The 18,464-nt window shown below is 39.9% G+C and overlaps 1 protein-coding gene across 1 annotated transcript in view; it reads right to left on the bottom strand.

Annotated features, from left to right (window-relative positions):
* CLPTM1L (CLPTM1 like) overlaps positions 1–18,464 on the bottom strand; it is a 33,303-nt gene that overhangs the window by 9,528 nt on the left and 5,311 nt on the right. Inside the window, exons 5-12 of the mRNA XM_074899398.1 lie at positions 17,399–17,477; positions 10,582–10,699; positions 7,781–7,875; positions 6,194–6,278; positions 4,384–4,487; positions 1,896–1,961; positions 744–794; positions 4–86 (exon numbers count right to left, since the gene is read on the bottom strand). Coding sequence (XP_074755499.1) covers positions 4–86; positions 744–794; positions 1,896–1,961; positions 4,384–4,487; positions 6,194–6,278; positions 7,781–7,875; positions 10,582–10,699; positions 17,399–17,477 — 681 coding nt within the window. The remainder of the gene's footprint in view (positions 1–3; positions 87–743; positions 795–1,895; positions 1,962–4,383; positions 4,488–6,193; positions 6,279–7,780; positions 7,876–10,581; positions 10,700–17,398; positions 17,478–18,464) is intronic.

Raw genomic sequence — 18,464 nt, 5'->3', positions numbered from 1 at the left:
TACCTTTTGTATTTGACATTCAGCAAGGAGTAACCCGCACCTCCAATACACAGTGGATAGAGCAAATATGACAAGTATTTCATAGCCTAATTGACAAGGAAAATAGTTTGTTAGTTCATATTTTATATACAGCCAGATTTTCAGGGCATTAACTAGAAGACAGTCAGATATTTTTTCCCTGAATAACTTTTTCTATTCCCAAATGTCTACTCTTATTTCCAATATGATTCCAGTTCTAGAGAAGGTGGTGAAAATTCCAATGCTCAGTTCAGACAGCCAAGCACCTCAGAGCACAGGCACCAAGAGGCAGCACAAAGAGCAGAGTCTAAGAGTAGCTTTCCACTTAACACCAATGCTGCCACATATGTCTACCTCCTTTCAGAAATCAGGAAGCACATAAACATTCCTCCAGTATAAATACTGAGTACAAACATAAATTTTAAAATTTGTGAATGGTAACCCTTTAAGATACTTTTCTTCAGATAAGTCACCGGCAATTCTGCTTCTCGGAGAAATGTTTCAACCAGATTCAGCTAACAAAACAATTCTTTGACTGTTTCTTCTCATAAATTATCAAAATGAATCTTCACTATCTGATCATCCACATGATGATAATGATGATCCACTTGACACTATGAGAACATGGAAAAGACACTTGTAGAAATAGAAAGAGCAAACCAGGTTAGTCAGCAAGCCACATATATAGACTTTTATAGATCAGAAGTCACAGGATTCCTGCTTACCTGGGTATCATACTCTTCAGTTTTCTTTTCAGAGTCACTGTATGTACCAAACTGCAATACAAAGTATAATCAAGTCAGAACTGGGAGGAAAAGCACTTGCTGTCTGACTCCCTAAACAGAAATCTAAACTGCAAACTAAACTGCTTAGACATTAAGCTAGGTAACAGTTCCAAGCTGCTATAAGCTTCTGTAGAAGAGAGTCATACAAACGTCCTGTGCAACCTGCTAAATACAGGGTAGGCAAAAAGTTTAATTTTTCCCTTCACATTTTACACCAAACATCCAGAACTTCTTTGCTTAGGAAACTGTTGTTGAGACAGCAGAGTTCACAAAGCTAATGCAAAGTCAAGTGGCTAAGAATCTGGCAGATACAGGAAGTCATTATTAAAAACCATAACCATTTTCATGCACGAAGAGGTCAGTTATGGATTATCTCCACAACAGAAATTGTGACTGCTTAAGCACAGTTCCTTGAATACTGACAAAGGAACAACCAGAACTAACAGCCACTCAAGATGCATAGACTTCAAGCAGCACAAACCCCCCAGTGCTTCTCGTGAAGTAAACACTGAAGATTAGTTCCTCCTACCAACCAGAGAAACTTTCAATGGAGATTGTACTTTAAAAATATTATACTCATGTAAAAAAAAAAGTTAATTTGAATCTATGCTGCCACTGCATGTACCGCAAACAGTCTCAGGACTTAATTTTACCCAGAGGATTTGTCAAACACTATCCTGTTCCCAGAACACATCATGTCATCTACTAGTTCCACAATGAAGAAGTTATACCTACAGCTTCATGAAAAATTCAGTTTGTTATTTCAAATCACGATGTCAGTTAAGACTGCTCAGTGGCAGAAGCATAGTCCCACCTGCCAGGATTTAGCAGGACTTGACAGAGGAGCCTGAACTTTCTCACACCATACATACATACAGATTCCTGCTTCTTCTACAGAACTCAAAGAAATTCCTAAGTCTGAAAATACTCATCCAGCTTTTGGATTAAGCCATCCATATAGAAAAGATGTACATAGGAAGTTTCTATAGTTCTTTTTAACCTTCATTTCGCTAAAAGCCAAGTTGCATAGTAACCTGGAAACAGATGGACAATTCAAGAGTGTAATCATTAACAGACCAACATCTACTGTACCTGAATTCTGGGTCTCAAACCTTGCCACTTGATTGTCATTTTCAAAGCTTTCTTCAACTTCCAGAGCTGTGATTAGCAAAAACAGAATGTGCACATAAAAGATTATCCAAAGGAATGTCTTATGCAGGATTCAGATAATCAGGATCAAGACACCAAAATATCTATTTTAAGCATGCATTGCATGAAGTGGCAAGAGCCTGATTGCAGCACACTGCCTGCATCTCTATACAAACCAAATGCCATGTCACCAGACAAGTACGACACTGGGAGCCTGCGCTATTAAGCCTCCGTATCAGATTTATGTACTTTCAACAAAATAATGTTGTACTTTCAGGATATCTGGACTGCAGTGCAGTGGTGGAAGTTAGCTGCTCTCTTCACCAGCATGCACCTCGGGTCAGGCATTTAGAGTAAATAAACCAGTAACCACCCACCAAGGAAGTTTTTATGTGACTTCGAGGTCAGCTGGGGTCTGCACAATGACGATATTCCAAACTCCTAACAGTGATTAAGTGGGCACTTAAGCTGTAACAGCTTGACTTGAGTGTAACCAAAGGTTCTGTTCACCTGAAAATCTACTCATGTACCCACCCTGGTATACAGGTTCAACAACTCAGGCAATGCAGCAAGCTCACAGGGAGAGCTATGTTCCATGAAACTTTTGGTGGACAAGGTTTATTTGTTTAACTTTAGAGACACCAATACTCTCTTCTCACCCATTTTATCTCCCAACAAAAAAGGGCAGTAAGGTAAAGACAATCTTTTACTGCCATCTTTGAGGCAAGTGAGAAAATTACTTATTACAGAAGCAATATCACATTAGTACTGCATGAGAAACAGGTTTTAAGAAGAAGTTGTGAAAAAGCTCTTCCCAGCAGACAAATTCCTTTGAGATGTATTGTCTGTATGTTCATTCTCACCTTGAGACAACCATGTTATTGCACCATCACTTGAGAGGAGAGATATATTACTTCAACAGAACCTACAGAACATTTCCCTTCAATTTAAGTGTCTCACATAATGTTCCTATATAATCCTTTTAACCTAGTTTCCCCAGTCTGCAATCCAAAAACAACATACTGGAAAATAAGGCACATGAGAAAGACTATAGGAGACAGTCATGGGAATTACTGATCTCAGAGAGATCTATTTAACAGATCATTGGGCAGCTCAAAGAAGAATCTCGGGCACAATGACCAAATGAGATCTGAATCTGCCTGTTCTTAGGTAGTGGCAACCAAGAAATCCATCTTCATTATAAAAGAGGAATGCAAAATCTTAACAGTTTTAATCCCACTTAAATCCTGCAGCATAGCTGATCGTTCCTGTACTCTACTACCATTCATGTCTGATCTCGTTTCCACTAATACTTCTGAAAAAAAAGTGATTTAGAGACCAGGGCTATTTCTTCTTCCCCACTACAACCAAAACCATCACTTTTCTTGACCTGATTCACTTTTAAATCATTTCACACTTTTGAATTTCTGAAGTCTTTAGATTTTTAAAAATTTAGTTACTTAGATTTCAAGGATCAAAATAAAGGATATTCTACAAAAGAAATAGCATATTTATAGGGGTATATATTTATCCCCGAAACTTAGACCTGACACACAGAAATACATCAGATTTAAAAATCCCAACTTACTGAAAAATAATGTTACAGTCAATGAAATGGCACTATTTAGTATGCCACTGTTAATAGTTTTCAGAGGAGCTTAATCTGTTTTATACAATAAACTGAAATTTAAGGATTGCTTTGTGACTTTGCATTCAACAACTTAATCACTAACTAAAAATTCTGAACTGCTTTGTTTCCACAGGGATTATCTGCAACTGTAACAGATGTGTAGTCAAAAATTCCATGTATGAGTCCTGAACTGATTTTCAAATACTGAAAGATTACTGAGAAGTAAACAGATCTGCAAGCAATGCTAGGGAGAGAGATCTCCCCTTCTCACTACTGCTGACTTTGTGCTATACTACACATAGAGCAGGCTTCTAAGCAGTACCTGCAACCCATGACTAGACATGGTCTTCTGGAATAACAAACACAGCCAGCAGTCTCCTCCTTTTTCTCCTTCCCCAAGCACCTCTGTCACAGACAGGGAGAAAGCTGCAGACCTGCGGCGCTGTCTGACAGCACACAGCCTCCTCTGACAAATGTTTCTGTGAAGGCTTGTTGACATGGTTATACATGCCTGGTCAGGAGTAATCTATCAGATGATGTGACGGGAAGAAACCTCAGCATAGCTCTGTTTGGTTTCCACAACACCAACTGGCCCATCCCAGAAAAAACTGATACTTCCAGATCAATTATTTGATAAAGGGACGCACTCTCCTCTACCACTGAAAGCCAGTTAAGCAACGCTGCTCAGACAGCATACTACAGCAGTATTTTTCCAGTAATAGTTTAGCATTCTTTTTCTACAATAAAGTATGAATGTTGCTGTGAATATCGGTATTTGTTTCTAGAGCTTTAAGAACTCACCTCAATCACTGCACCAATGCCTGCTGGGATCAGTACCAACAAACTTGTTCGTTCATCCAAAAGGAAGAGAAATATTACCACAGTACTAAAGCACCGCCAAAGCACTAGATAGAAAAAATGAAAACAAAAAGCTTATTAATATTTAAATGGACAGCTGAGATGACAGAAGACTGTTGGCCTATTTACTATAATTCTGTCTTGCACAGTTTAAGCATGAACTTCTACATACACCCTGATATATCAAGTAGTCCTAGAAACAGTCAGTGATCTACACACCCCCTGGCAAATAAGGAACAAAACATTTTATGAAATCCTTATCACAAAAGATGACAGGAAATCAGAATATTTCAGGAAGACTTCTGTACTGCAGCAATTCAGCAATGGATCAGTACTGTTATGAACTACATTTGTGATTCTTGTCTCAAGAAAGCTGAAAGGCTGTGAAGGAGTGTAATGTCAGTCTTTAAAAGTCATGCAACTAATTTAATGTTTGTAAATGTTAAAAAGTATATTTTAGTATTATTTTTCAGGTTTTGCAAAACCTTGGATGCTTATAAGCATCTACCAACTAATACTTAAGCAGGGACAGGAAGAAAAAAGAGGTACTCAGACATCAACAATTACACTGTACCATTCCAGAACAATTGCCTGTTGCACTCCTCCCTCAGGGTAAGAAGATGATACAGGCAGAAATCTCACTAAGGCTTGCTAAACACATGACGGAACCATCAATTACTGGAGACTGAAGACTGATACTTTTACAGTAAGGTTAAAAAACCTTGGTCACTCAGACTTTTCAATTTGACTTTACTCACCTTTCAAACTAACCCACTCAATTCTGAAATTCCATGAAGCATTTTGATTTTTTACTTTTTTGGCATATATATGCCAACAGCAGTACAAATGTGTTACAAAAACAAATGCACTCTGATAAACAGATTCTCCACATAAGAAAAACATGTTGCTGTTCACAATTGCTGTAATTTAGAAAACTTAATTTTCTTCCTGGGATGGATATTCCTCACATGTTTTAATCAATCTGTAAATATAACAGAATCAGGGATAGTCTCTGAGGTCAAGTGACTCCAGATTTATAATTTTGGTTTATTGTCAGAATGGAAAAATCTATTAGAAAAACAAGCAGCAACTATTAGCACTATATACAAGGCTGGACAAGCGGTATGTTAAACCCCAGTTGTCCAGGGCTGGCTACTACCTTCATCCGTCTCTAAGAAGGCTTGACAAGACAGATGCCAGACCATTATGTTTCTCTCACCTTTCCTACATCCAAGTCAACTCAACTCTCCCATGTTCTTCCCTCACTCCCTGCCCCAGGAGCTTCTACTGTTCCTGTTTACATCAAAGCCCAAATCAAACAACAGCACTACACCACAGCATTTTCCCCTCCAAATATTATGGAACCTGTAGCTATCCGCAAGGAATGCAGGGGGTTTGCAGGACAGCATTATCCATGATAGTACATTCTCTCCACCCATGGGATTTTTTCTGTTCCTCATTCTTTTCCCAAAGTATTCTTCTGTTCCTTCACCAAGGGAAATATGGTAGCTGACTTAATACTAAACTAATTGTCAATTGCAAGACAGTCAAACCTCAGAAATGACACGATTGCTTAAAAGCAAGTGATACTTGAGCACAATGCTAACAAAGTTAGAACAAGCCTGTTTGCCATCTTCTTTTCATACACAAAACCATCTCATTCTGCCACCTTGGTGAACTTGCAAAGTGTCAACTTAAGAGTAAGACTGAAAACATGCAGCACACACAGAACACTTCGCACTCTGGCCCGTACCTGCTTTTGTAGATGTCCCGATCATGCTTCTCTTTTTCTTCCAAAAATTAATGTCATTTTTGAATGCAAGGAAATCAAAGAGAAGCTGCAAATAGCAAGAAACAAACTCATTTTTTAGACGTGCACTATTAGAGACTGCCAGCTGAACTGTCAAAAATGCATTTAACATGGAATTCAAGAAAAACGTGGTTTAGAAGCTTCAGAAATAAAAATTCAGTATAACAAATAAAAGCTGAAAAGAAAAACTGTTTCAGAAGCCCAAGCTCTAAAAGCAGTGCAAAATGACAGGATAAATTCCCAAAACTGCTACTACTACAATGCTGCACAATGCAGCATCCTGTAAAGAAAGTTAGTGACCCAGTACAGGGTAACACATGGTTGAGGATGAAGAATGAGGACCCTGAGAAATTGAACTCCTTGACAGACCAGGGAAAATCACACTAAATTAGATTTAAAGTGCTCTGTATTGGATTGATAGTCAATTTAGGCTTGGACAGTACCAAAACTTTTTAATAAAATCCTACAATACAGCAAGTCAGCTTTTCTCTCTATTTCATCACTAAGAAGTTGACCTATACTTCAGGGACATTTTAGCATTAAATTAATTAGTAGTAAGTATTTTTTATAGTATTTTTGTTCAGCATATTTTTCAGTATTTCCTTTAAGCATTCACTATCTTAAAAAAAAAGCAGCACAGATTCAAGAAATTCGTGCCTCAGAGAATTTTAATGAAAAAGTATTTTTTCTAGAATTTGAGCAAATGATACATAAAAAACAAGTATGAAAAGAGCTAGTCTCACTCTAGAGATACCTTATAACCTGCAAACAGAATGGAAAAAATAAATTAATATGGCTGGGAACTCTAAGACTTTCCAACCAAACTAATTGTATGCAGTGTTAAGTATAAAGAAGCATAACATGCCCAGCAAGTTCATATCTTTCCCTGAATATGGGAACTGTATTGAGTGTAACTGTAGATAACAAAAACGTTCACAGTAGAACAATGAAGTCTAAAAAAAAATTGTTCAGTAAAATAAAGATTCATGTTTAAAACAAGGCACACACAATGCTAAGACAGAGACACAACAACAAATAATCATGACTGGAACCCTAAGCTCTGAAGTGTACAGCAACAATTTTTTTAAGCAATTTAGATCAGCTGATCTAAATTTCTCCAGGGATTAGAAATCAGAGACTCAAACCCTAGTACTGGAGCCCCAGCTATGCCAGTGCAGTGATAAATCTTGTGACAACTGAACAAAATTTGAACCGATGTTGACAGGCATATTAATTCTAAAGACTTTGGTTCAACTGCAACTAAAAAAAAAATTGATAATCAAGGTAAATGTTTTATATTTCAGTCAATACTGTTAGTTTCTATCTAGCTATCTCAAATTTCTGTCTTGATATTTACATGTTAACTCTGTATTGCAAATACAGCTGACTTGCACCAGAAAACACTTCAATTGCTCTACTGAAATTACTATTTCCAAGAACAGATTTTAATAAATAAGTTGAAATTCAGCCCCCCTGCCTTTTTTTATTTCATAAGCTGTAATTCCTAAAAAACAAAGTTTCTCCACTTACATGGAATGCTGCTACGAAGAACGTCAGAGCCAGAAAGTACAGGTTAGTATCAACAAAAATTCCTTTTACTTCATCTGCATCCTTTTCTGAAAACCCTAAGAGAAAGAACAAGTAATTATGCAAGTACCACCAGACAGTTAACTGCTGTTATGCTAGAGTCCGGTATGAAAGGAATCTTATGTCACCTGCACATGTTTTGTTAAGGAATCACAAATCCAAAACATGCTGGCAGCTTTATTGGTAAAACCCAAATCTACCTATATTTTGGGGAGTTATTTGGCTTTCCTTAAATTAAATCCATCAGTTATAAGCAGACTGATGTGCCTAACATGCCATGTAACTACAACCTAAGCTGAACACCTGATAGATAAGTGCCAAGACAAAGGAAGTCATTCTGGCTTGAGTGGGAAGAAAAAGGATTACTCAACTTGGCCTCTAACTTTTATTTGATACATAAGAAAAATGAGCTTAATATTAAAAAATTAAAAATGAGAAAAGGACTATAATGTAGAGGACAACAAAGGTCAGTGAGAAACATGGCCATATATGCAACAGTATAGACCATTATAGATATGGATTAGGCATCAACTCTTTTGATGATCATTGCAGAATTAACTTGGAAGCTTCTCTTTGACAAATGAAGAAGGCAAAGCACATTACAGAAAGCACAATCCTTAAGCTGAATACATATTCTCTACTGTATTAACAGATTTCCTAAAGGAAGAATGTTGCTACCTTCTTATATTAATTCAAAAAAATTCAATCATTAAATCAAAAAAAGTTAGAGCCTGTCCATGATAAATATGGTTGCCAGCATCAAGGAGTATGCTTTCCAGAAGATACACCATCCCTTTGAATTTCTTCAGTGTTAAGATGCTTTCTTCATAAAGTAGAAAGTTTCGGCCACTGCGATTGAATCCTCCTGTTCTCAGGAAACACACAATGCTGCATTTACAGAATGATGCCAGTTAAGACACCGGAGAGTTCAGTACCAGCTTACTTTGTTATATTAGCTGTCCTGCATCACAGCAAGAAGAATGCAAACTTACCCATTTTCAAGGGGTTTTGGAGTTTTGCTATTGATCTAAGGTGACCTTTTAATAAGTTATTCCAAAAGGAAAATTTTAAACCTTGTGTTTCACTATCTACATACATACAGAGAACAAGCAGCATCTTAGGCAAGCCTTTTTTCCAGGCAGAGGGAGCTACTCCTAGGATGATAGGTCTTGATATATGTGTCCATCACAAGAGAGACAAGACATGGAACATGAAAATTTCAATTAAGTCATCCTGAGGAGGCTTACAGAAATTTATGGAGAAATGTTGGTGGTCAAGTGCTCCACACAAACTCTGAGCGAATGATTACTTGATTCTTTCAAGACAGTTATTTCAAGCAGACATACCTATAGCTTCGATATATGTTAGCCTGAGATAAGGAGAAGCAGCTGGATTCTACTGAGGATGACCTTATTCCTTACTTGCCTTCCCTCCCCCAACAAAACATGAGAAAAGCTTAGGCTGCAAAAGAAATGGAGAAAGTCTAGACTCTCCGAGAAGTTACACTGCATACAGGTACTGTGTCTTATAATACTGCACTCTGAACCTAGTGCTGAACCAGAACAGATTTTTTTCCCAGAGGAACCAATGCCTTAAATGCTAAGTTGTCCATCATAACATACTAATTCAGTGAATAACCAAATCCACTCCCTCTTACTGACTAAATTTTGGTGAACAAAGAACAACACTGAGTAGTATGGAAGCAGCATTACCCCTGCATGTGTCTTTTGGGAAACTAGTAGAATACTGCATCTATCCACATTAAAAAGAAAGATAAACTGAGAAGGATTTAAGAATCATTAAAATAATACGGCACAGAAGATTTTAAGGTCTCTTGGCCTGAAAAAAGTTCAAATTGCTATCTGAAGAGCTTCAAAACAGAGCATCAGGATTCATATACATCAATACCAATTCAGTTACAATGTAGTTCCTTAGTCTGGCATAAAGAAGCCAACTACACTCTAGTGAGAGAAAACTAAGTTGTCAAAGACAACCCTGAAAATAAGATGCCAATTTTTATGAGTGATGATTAGACTCACAAAGGTATGGATCAGTGGAACAGACATTTAAACACAGTAAAAGCTTGACTATACCATCACCAACACAGAACATATGAACTTGAGTGAAAGGGTATGCTTGCTCCATTATATTTAAGCGAAACACAGAATTTAATAGTTTCATACATGTAAAGCCTCCATTTTATCTGAGTTACCTTATAAATTTGTAACTGAGCCAAAGTGAGAGGCCAGCCAGTTCTGCAGTGTCAGAAGCAGTATGATGAGAACCTAGATTCCTTCTTCATGCTAAGCTTGAGCCCAAAGACTTTGCTGTGCCTGCCCACATTTCAATGTAGGTATATGGCTACAGTGACCACTCTATATAGCTTATATCAAAGCTTATGTAACACCGATCCAGCTTTTCTATTCCATGGATGACAGGGGAAACTTGTGGCAAAAATTCTCTCCTCTATTTTGGCTTCTTATACTTCTACAGTAGTACTATCCAAATAAACTTTATTTTTAAAATGGTTAATTCACTTTTGTATTCTTGTTTCCTCACACATGTCAACATTTTATTTCCATCATTACGTTAAAGTAAAACACAGTGAGATTTGTAGCATTAAACCTTTTCACCAGCTAACCAGAAAACAGAGAGTTAAGTGTTATCTATGTACTTACAAGAAAAAAAACCTGAGGGGTTGGTTGGGTTTTTCTGGTCTACAGTCATTAAAGACAAAAACATACCAAATTGTTGGAGGGAGTACACAGCATCCTGCATGTGGATCCAGAATCGGAGTTTTCCAAGAGATATTTTGTCATATGACACTGTAAGAGGTAGCTCTGTTGTTGAACGATTTATAACCTGTATTTCAAAAAGATAGTTTCACTTTTAATAGCAGAAAAATGGCAACAATTATTTATTTTTTAAAAATAAAGTGATTATATCACACTATGATTTAATCACACAATTTTAGGTCAGTTTGTTCTTTGAAACAGAATAAGATCTTAGACTTCTATAATATGCTTGAAGTCTTTGAGTTTTTTTCAAAGAAATGTTAAATTAGGCATTTGTTTTGTTGAAGTTCTTAAGCAACCTCACTGTTACTGTATACAAATGCCTCTGAGACATTTACATAAAGTTCCCTCTGCTGGTCGCAGGTCAAGGGGGAAAAGTGTGCTTAAGGTTATTCTCTCTTGACAGTGCTTCTCTGACTGCGTATGCTAAGATTACTTAAACTAGAAGACTAAAAAAAAAGAAAAAATTATAACCCAAAGGCCACAGTCAGAACTTTACTAAAATGAGGCTGGTTTTGAGAGAAACTGAAGTTCCAATTCATACCAAAACCAAAAAGTAGGGAAGCAAGATAATGCTACTTGCTCAGACTGGTGAAAATACCACAGCTAAGCAAGCCACAGTCTACAAACTCTGGGATATGGGGTATCACAGGAATCTTCTTCCTGTTCCAAGGAAAATAAATTTCAGCTAATTCTAATGTATTGTCCACACTTCAATTATGATGAGAACTACCTGGGGCCCCCTTAAGCTGGGTGGGGGGTAAAAAGTATTAAATTGCCTCAGCTTCTTCTGCATGACAGTTGACTGTCAAACAGGCTTAAAAACAAAGAAAAACAAATTGTCCTCATAGATGTTAGAATTCTCTGCAGCTACCTAAGTACAAGTTCAGGCAGTATGTTTTAAGCTTGCAAGGATAGCTCAAGACTACAGACAGGTAGGCACTCTGCAACAGTTCCAAGATATATTGCTCCTCGCTCTTAATTACTACCCAATCATAATTCCCACCTCAGAACTGCCTCTACACTGCACCTGTACAGTAATTAGTTAGCTGACACCTATCTGAGATGAATGGGCTTCTGATTCTTATGTTACAAAACATGGTTTTAGCCTCCCCAAGTACCAGTCAGGTGTGAACTGGGAATTACATTCATCCTTCCCATTCACTAATTCCTCCAGTGAGTACAAACAAGTCTCCGTCTCACCACCCTCCCAAGACCCGACAAGCTTTTCAGATGGTGGCAGAACATGCATGCAAGGGAGAGAAAGAGAAGCTGAGAAAGTTCTATAAATACAGCAAGGAGAAAAGCTTGAGAAACTAGAACAGTGACAGGGATCTCTGAACTATCTGGAAAAAAGATATGAAAAAACCCAACAGGGTGAAACCAACATGATTAGAGCTGACAGTAGAGAATGCTGACAAGATTCTACAGCTGTTAACTAACAGCTATATAAACATCCTCCAGGCTTCTCCTTTTTTAAAGGATGCTTCTAATTCATCCATTCTCATTCCAATTTCTCAGTCTATCAAAGAAAGAATCAACATTTCTGGGAGGAAAAGAAATGTTACCTGCACAAGACAGACATGCAACACATATTTTGTAAGTAACATGCAGCAAGTGCACTCCACACTGACAAACACTACTAAGGAGTTAGGGGTAGCGTAGGGAGAAAATCGGATTGCAATACAAGACAGATAGGAATTCTTCAACACCAAAAGCAAATTAAATGAAGATATAAAGATTAGAAGAATGAACCCTTTCTCAATGAACAATTAGAAGTCCACAAGTGCTGCTTCATAACCAAGTTGAGTGTAATAATTGCTAAGACTTTGAAAACTAGGAAGCTATCAAACCTCTGCACTAAAACCTACTCTTGTACTATGGCCTCAAAACATCACATATTACTTCTAGCACTCTACTTTATCAGTACTGCAAACCAGTGAGTAAACAAAGCAAGTAAGTTCAGCTGTATGAATTTTGAAGTTTTCTCTTTATTAATATGTTAAATGTTCACAAGCCCTAGTCCTCATGGGGGACTTCAACCACCCTGATATCTGTTGGAGGGACAAAACTGCAGTGCATAAGCCATCCATGAGGTTCTTGGAATGCGCTGATGATAACTTCCCACTCCAACTGACAGAGGAGTCAATGAGGAGAGGTGCTATGCTGGACCTTGTTCTTGACAAGAAGGGCCTGGTGGAGAGCGTAAAGATCAAGGAAAGCCTTGGCTGCAGTAACCATGAAATGGAGTTCAAGAGCCTTAGGGCAGTGAGAAGGACACACAGCAAGCTCGCTACCCTGGACTTCAGGAAAACAGACTTCGGCCAGTTCAGGGATCTGCTTGGCAGAGTAGCATGGGATAAAGCCCCGGAGGCAAGAGGGGCCCAAGAAAGCTGCTTAATATTCAAGGATTGCCTCCTCCAAGCTCAGCTGCGATACATCCCGACAAAGAGGGTAAGAGGTAAGATAAGAATAAAGAGGTAAGAATGCTACAAGGCTTGCACGGATGAACAAGAAGCTCTTGGACAAGCTCAAACACAAAAAAGATGCCTACAGATGGTAGAAGCAAGGACAGATAGCCTGGGAAGAACATAGAGAAACCGTCCAAGTATCCAGGGATCAGGTTAGAAACTCAAAAGATGTGATATAATTAAATCTGGCCAGGGATGTCAAGGGCAACAAGAAAAGCTTCTACAGGTATGTCAGTGATAAAAGGAAGACTAGAGAAAATGTGGGCCCTCTCTGGAAGGAAACAGGAGACCTGGTTACCTGGGATATGGAGAAGGCTGAGGTACTCAACGACTTTTTTGCCTCAGTCTTCACCAACAAGTGCTCCAGCCACACACACAAGATAGAGAAGGTAAAGGCAGGTACTGGGAGAATGAAGAACCACCCACTGTAGGAGAAGGTAAGGCTCGAGACCATCTAAGGAACCTGAAGGTGCACAAGTCTGTGGGACCCGATGAGATGCATCCGTGGGACCCGATGAGATGCATCCGTGGGACCCGATGAGATGCATCCGTGGGACCCGATGAGATGCATCCGTGGGACCCGATGAGATGCATCCGTGGGACCCGATGAGATGCATCCGTGGGACCCGATGAGATGCATCCGTGGGACCCGATGAGATGCATCCGTGGGACCCGATGAGATGCATCCGTGGGACCCGATGAGATGCATCCGTGGGACCCGATGAGATGCATCCGTGGGACCCGATGAGATGCATCCGTGGGACCCGATGAGATGCATCCGTGGGACCCGATGAGATGCATCCGTGGGACCCGATGAGATGCATCCGTGGGACCCGATGAGATGCATCCGTGGGACCCGATGAGATGCATCCGTGGGACCCGATGAGATGCATCCGTGGGACCCGATGAGATGCATCCGTGGGACCCGATGAGATGCATCCGTGGGACCCGATGAGATGCATCCGTGGGACCCGATGAGATGCATCCGTGGGACCCGATGAGATGCATCCGTGGGACCCGATGAGATGCATCCGTGGGACCCGAAGGAACTGGCAGATGAAGTGGCTAAGCCACTATCCATCTTATTTGAGAAGTCATGGCAGACTGATGAAGTTCCTGCTGACTGGAAAAAGGGAAACATAGCCCCATTTTTAAAAAAGGAAAAAAAAAAGATGACCCAGGGAAACAGCAGTCAGTCTCATCTCTGTGCCTGGCCAGATCATGAGGCAGATCCTCCTCCTGGAAACTACGCTAGGGCACATCAAAAATCAGGAGGCGATTTGTGACAGCCAACATGGCTTCACTAAGAGCAAATTGTGCCTGACAAGTTTGGCAGCCTTCTCTAATGGGATTACAGTGTTGGTGGACAAGGGAAAAGCAACTGACATCATCTACCTGGACATATGCAAAGCATGTGACACTGTGCCACATGACATCCATGCCTTTAAATTGGAGAGACATGGATTTGACAGATGGAACACTAGGTGGATAAGGAATTGGCTGGATGGTCGCACTCAAAAAGTTGTGGTCAGTGGCTCAATGTCCAAACAGAGAGCAGTGATAAGTGGCGTTCCTCAGGTGTTGGGACCAGCGCTGTTTTAAAGTCTTTGCTGGTGACATGGACAGTGGGATTGAGTGCATCCTCAACAAGTCTGCCAATGACACCCAGCTGTGTGGTGAGGCTGATGCACTGGAGGGAAGAGATGCCACCCAGAAACCTTGACAGACTTGAGAGGTTGGCCCGTGCAAACCTCATGAAGTTCAACAAGGCCACGTGCAAGTGCCTGCACATGGGTTGAGGCAATCCCAAGCACAAATACAGGCTGGGCAAAGAGTGGGTTGAGAGCAGCTCTGAAGAGAAGGACTTGGGGGTATTGGTGGATGAAAAACAAACTGCGTATGAGCCAGAAATGTGTGCTTGCAGCCCAGAAAGCCAACTGTATCCTGGGCTGCATTAAGAGAAGTGTGGCCAGCAGGTCAAGGGAGGGGATTCTCCCCCTCTACTCTGCTCTTTGTGAGACCCCATCTGCAGTACTGAGCTCAGCTCTGGGGTGCTGAACATAAGAAAGATGTGGACCTACTTGAGTGGGTCCAGAGGAGGCCATGAAGATGACCAGGGGGATGGAGCACCTCCCCTGTGAGGACAGGCTGAGAGAGTTGGGGTTGTTCAGCCTGGAGAAGAGAAGGATCTGGGGAGACCTTATAGCGGCCTTCCAGTACTTAAAGGGGGCTACAGGAAAGATGAGGAGGGACTCTCTATCAGGGAGTGTAGTGATAGGGCAGGGGGTAAGGGTTTTAAACTGAAAGAGGGTAGATTCAGATCAGATATGAGGAAGAAATTATTTCCTGTGAGAGTAGTAAGGCACTGGAACAGGTTGCCCAGAGAGGTTGTGGCTGCCTCCTCCCTCGAAGTGTTCCAGCCCAGGTTGGACGGCGCTTTGAGCAACCTGGTCTAGTGGAAGGTGTCCCTGCCCATGGCAGGGGGGTTGGAACTAGATGATCTTTAAGGTCCTTCCAACCCAAACCAGTCTATGATTCCATAAATCAGAATCCTGTGCAATCCCCAAACCCTCAGTATTGGCAAGAACAGTGCTTACTATAGAAGACCTGCATCTAAGTCAAAATAATAGTCAGTTCAAAGTCTACACAGCCTAGCAAAAGCAGGGGAAATGCATCTTCAGCTCCAAGACTTTTGGCTGGGCACATCAAACAGACTATCTATGCCCTTTATTTACAGTCAAATGCTGACCTTCCTCCACAAAAGCTGTATCAACTTCTTCCCTTACTCTTTTCTGCTCTTCACTTACCCCCCATTATCTCACAGTATGCACATTATTAGGCCACTCTTTCTGCAGAGCTTGAGAGCAGTTTGGCAAGTCACTACTTGTGAAAATGAGAAATCACATAAGCCAGTGCTGAAGGGGAAGTATGTTAGTTTTGCTGGAGTAGTCTTTGCAGCACTGCTCAGGATCTTTAACGACTAAGGCAGTGAGTTACAATAGCTCTAACTGTGACATGCATGACAACTGCAGGAATGTTATTAATAACTTGAGAATGCTGAGCTTATTTGTAAACAGAGTACGTGACTTGACATGACTTAGGGGCTGAATGACATGACTGAATGTACTGAACTGAAAGAGCTGTGGTAAGAAACTTAAAGGACAATGACCACTGATACACTCATCACAAAAGTGTATCTAAAGAAATACTGGACAAAACTATCTGCTACCAAGATCTGTAACAAGTGCTCAGGACTTTATTTTGATGAACAACTTGGGGTGGAGGGGATACCAGTTCTTAAAGAAGATTCTCCCTAACACTAACTAAAAAAATTCTTTGTCTCAGCTAAAGTTAATGAATTGGAAAGACAATTTAGAAGGCCTATGGAGAGTTTACACCTACCAAGACTTCCATCTAGAAGATGCTGAATCCAGACATACTCATTTAACAGTTTTGAGACATTCCCCAAAACCTTTTTTGTTGTTGTTGTTGCTGTTTTTTGTTTTGTTTTTTAACTGCAGGGGTGACTAAACACTACAACATGTAGCCCAGAGATGCTATGGCATCTCCACCTTTGGATATATCCAAAACCCAACTGGAGAAGGGCCTGAGCAACCACTCTAGGTGGCCCTTACTGTGAGCAGGGCTGTTGGACTAGCAACCTCCAGAAATCTCATCCAACCTCATGCTTCTGTAATTCCATTATTGAAGTTTTTAAGTCCTGATTTGTTTGAGTAAATAAAATCATTGGATGTACTGCAACACCAGCCTTTCAGATGCTCAAGTTATTCTAACATGATAGAGAGTACCACCAGAAAATTTAACCATGAGTCAATTTTTTGGATGTAACGGACTTATCTCAGTGTAGCTCCAGTATCAGCTGTGTTCTGTATGCTCTTTTCCCTTTAAGATATCAGAAGCCACTCTGGGATGCTAACACAAGTTCCTCAGCTTAGGGAGTCAATTGCTCATGAGACTGCTCCCAACACAGCTGCTGCTGCAGTGATGTCCTCCATATCCACCCAAAAGGCAGAAGCAACAGAATCCAAATATCTTTTGGTGGGACAGAAGGGAGTGCTTGGCAGATACGTCTGCCAGAGAGGTGTCTCAAAACCCAGATTCAGCCTCTGCAGTTACCACTGCTGACCACATTAAGTTAAACATTCATAGAGACCTTTTGTGAATTTATACTTTTTCATTACAGAAAACAACCTATGACAAAATCTTAATTAAAACAACATTGAAGATTACTGTTAAAAACTGTTAAATGTAATGAAAGGTATTCTATTACTCACCATCAAATCTTTCACTCTGTTGCTTAGCTGATCAATAAATAATATTGGAAGGTAATGCACTGTCTTCCCCAACTGAACCCTAGGATGTTTAAACATGGATTTTATGACTGTAGTGATCTAAAAAGAGAACTACTTTTATTCAAATTATCACTCATTCATCACTTTCAAATCTACCCATGTAGATATTTCCCACCATCTTTTCAGGCACATTTTCTTTTAACACGCAGCAAAAAGCAAGTCACTAGCTTAGTCTTTCATTGAAAGATGTCTGTAGAAAAAAATTAGGCATATCATATTTTGCCTTTTAATTTGCTTTTACTTTTCTGTAGAAAAACAGAATAACCAAAAAAAAAAAAGCCCCAACCCAAATTAAATTTGCTGTGATGATGCTGAAGCTGTTGCATGACGGAGGGTAGAGGAAATTTAAAAGTTTGTTGAAGAGAGATGTGCTAAAGTTTACTACCATATATTTGTATCTTTTATCTCAAGTATCCCTCTCTTACTGCAATGATGGCAACTCTCCACCATCTCTCCCACTCTTCTGCACCCCCAATGACATCTACCAGGTCAACAACAGCACACACTCTAGCTAGCGTGGGACTATGCACACGATGGCTGGTATGCACACAGGAAGGCTAGATACTACAGGAGAGAGTGCACAAGTTGCAGAAATCTTCTATGCCTTCTCCTCAACAGAAGTTCTCATTTGGATTGCTCCACCACCACCTCACCAACCTGCATGTAACCAACAGAAACTTTTCAGCCTTTGATCTCCCTACAAAACTGACCACTGAAAAGATATTTAACAAATTATGACCTACATGCAATTGCTCTGTCAGTATCTTAGAAAAGCATTTAGCCTAATGCCCCAAGAGAGACAAATTCTTGAAGTTCTTCACTAGAAAGGCAGTTATCTACACTGTAATGTTCTTGGTAAAAGTCTGCGGAACTAGCATAATGGAGCTTTTTAGAGCTTGAAAGTTGAATTTCAATTTTGTTGACAAAAGAAAGAAGTCTCTACACATGCAAAGAAAGACTGCATACTAAATATACAATGGTTAACAAT

The sequence above is a fragment of the Athene noctua genome, chromosome 2, assembly GCF_965140245.1.
Source record: "Athene noctua chromosome 2, bAthNoc1.hap1.1, whole genome shotgun sequence".
Taxonomy (NCBI): Eukaryota; Metazoa; Chordata; class Aves; order Strigiformes; family Strigidae; genus Athene; species Athene noctua.
The sequence above is the reverse complement of the archived record's forward strand: the minus strand, read 5'-3'. Positions and strand labels throughout refer to the sequence as shown.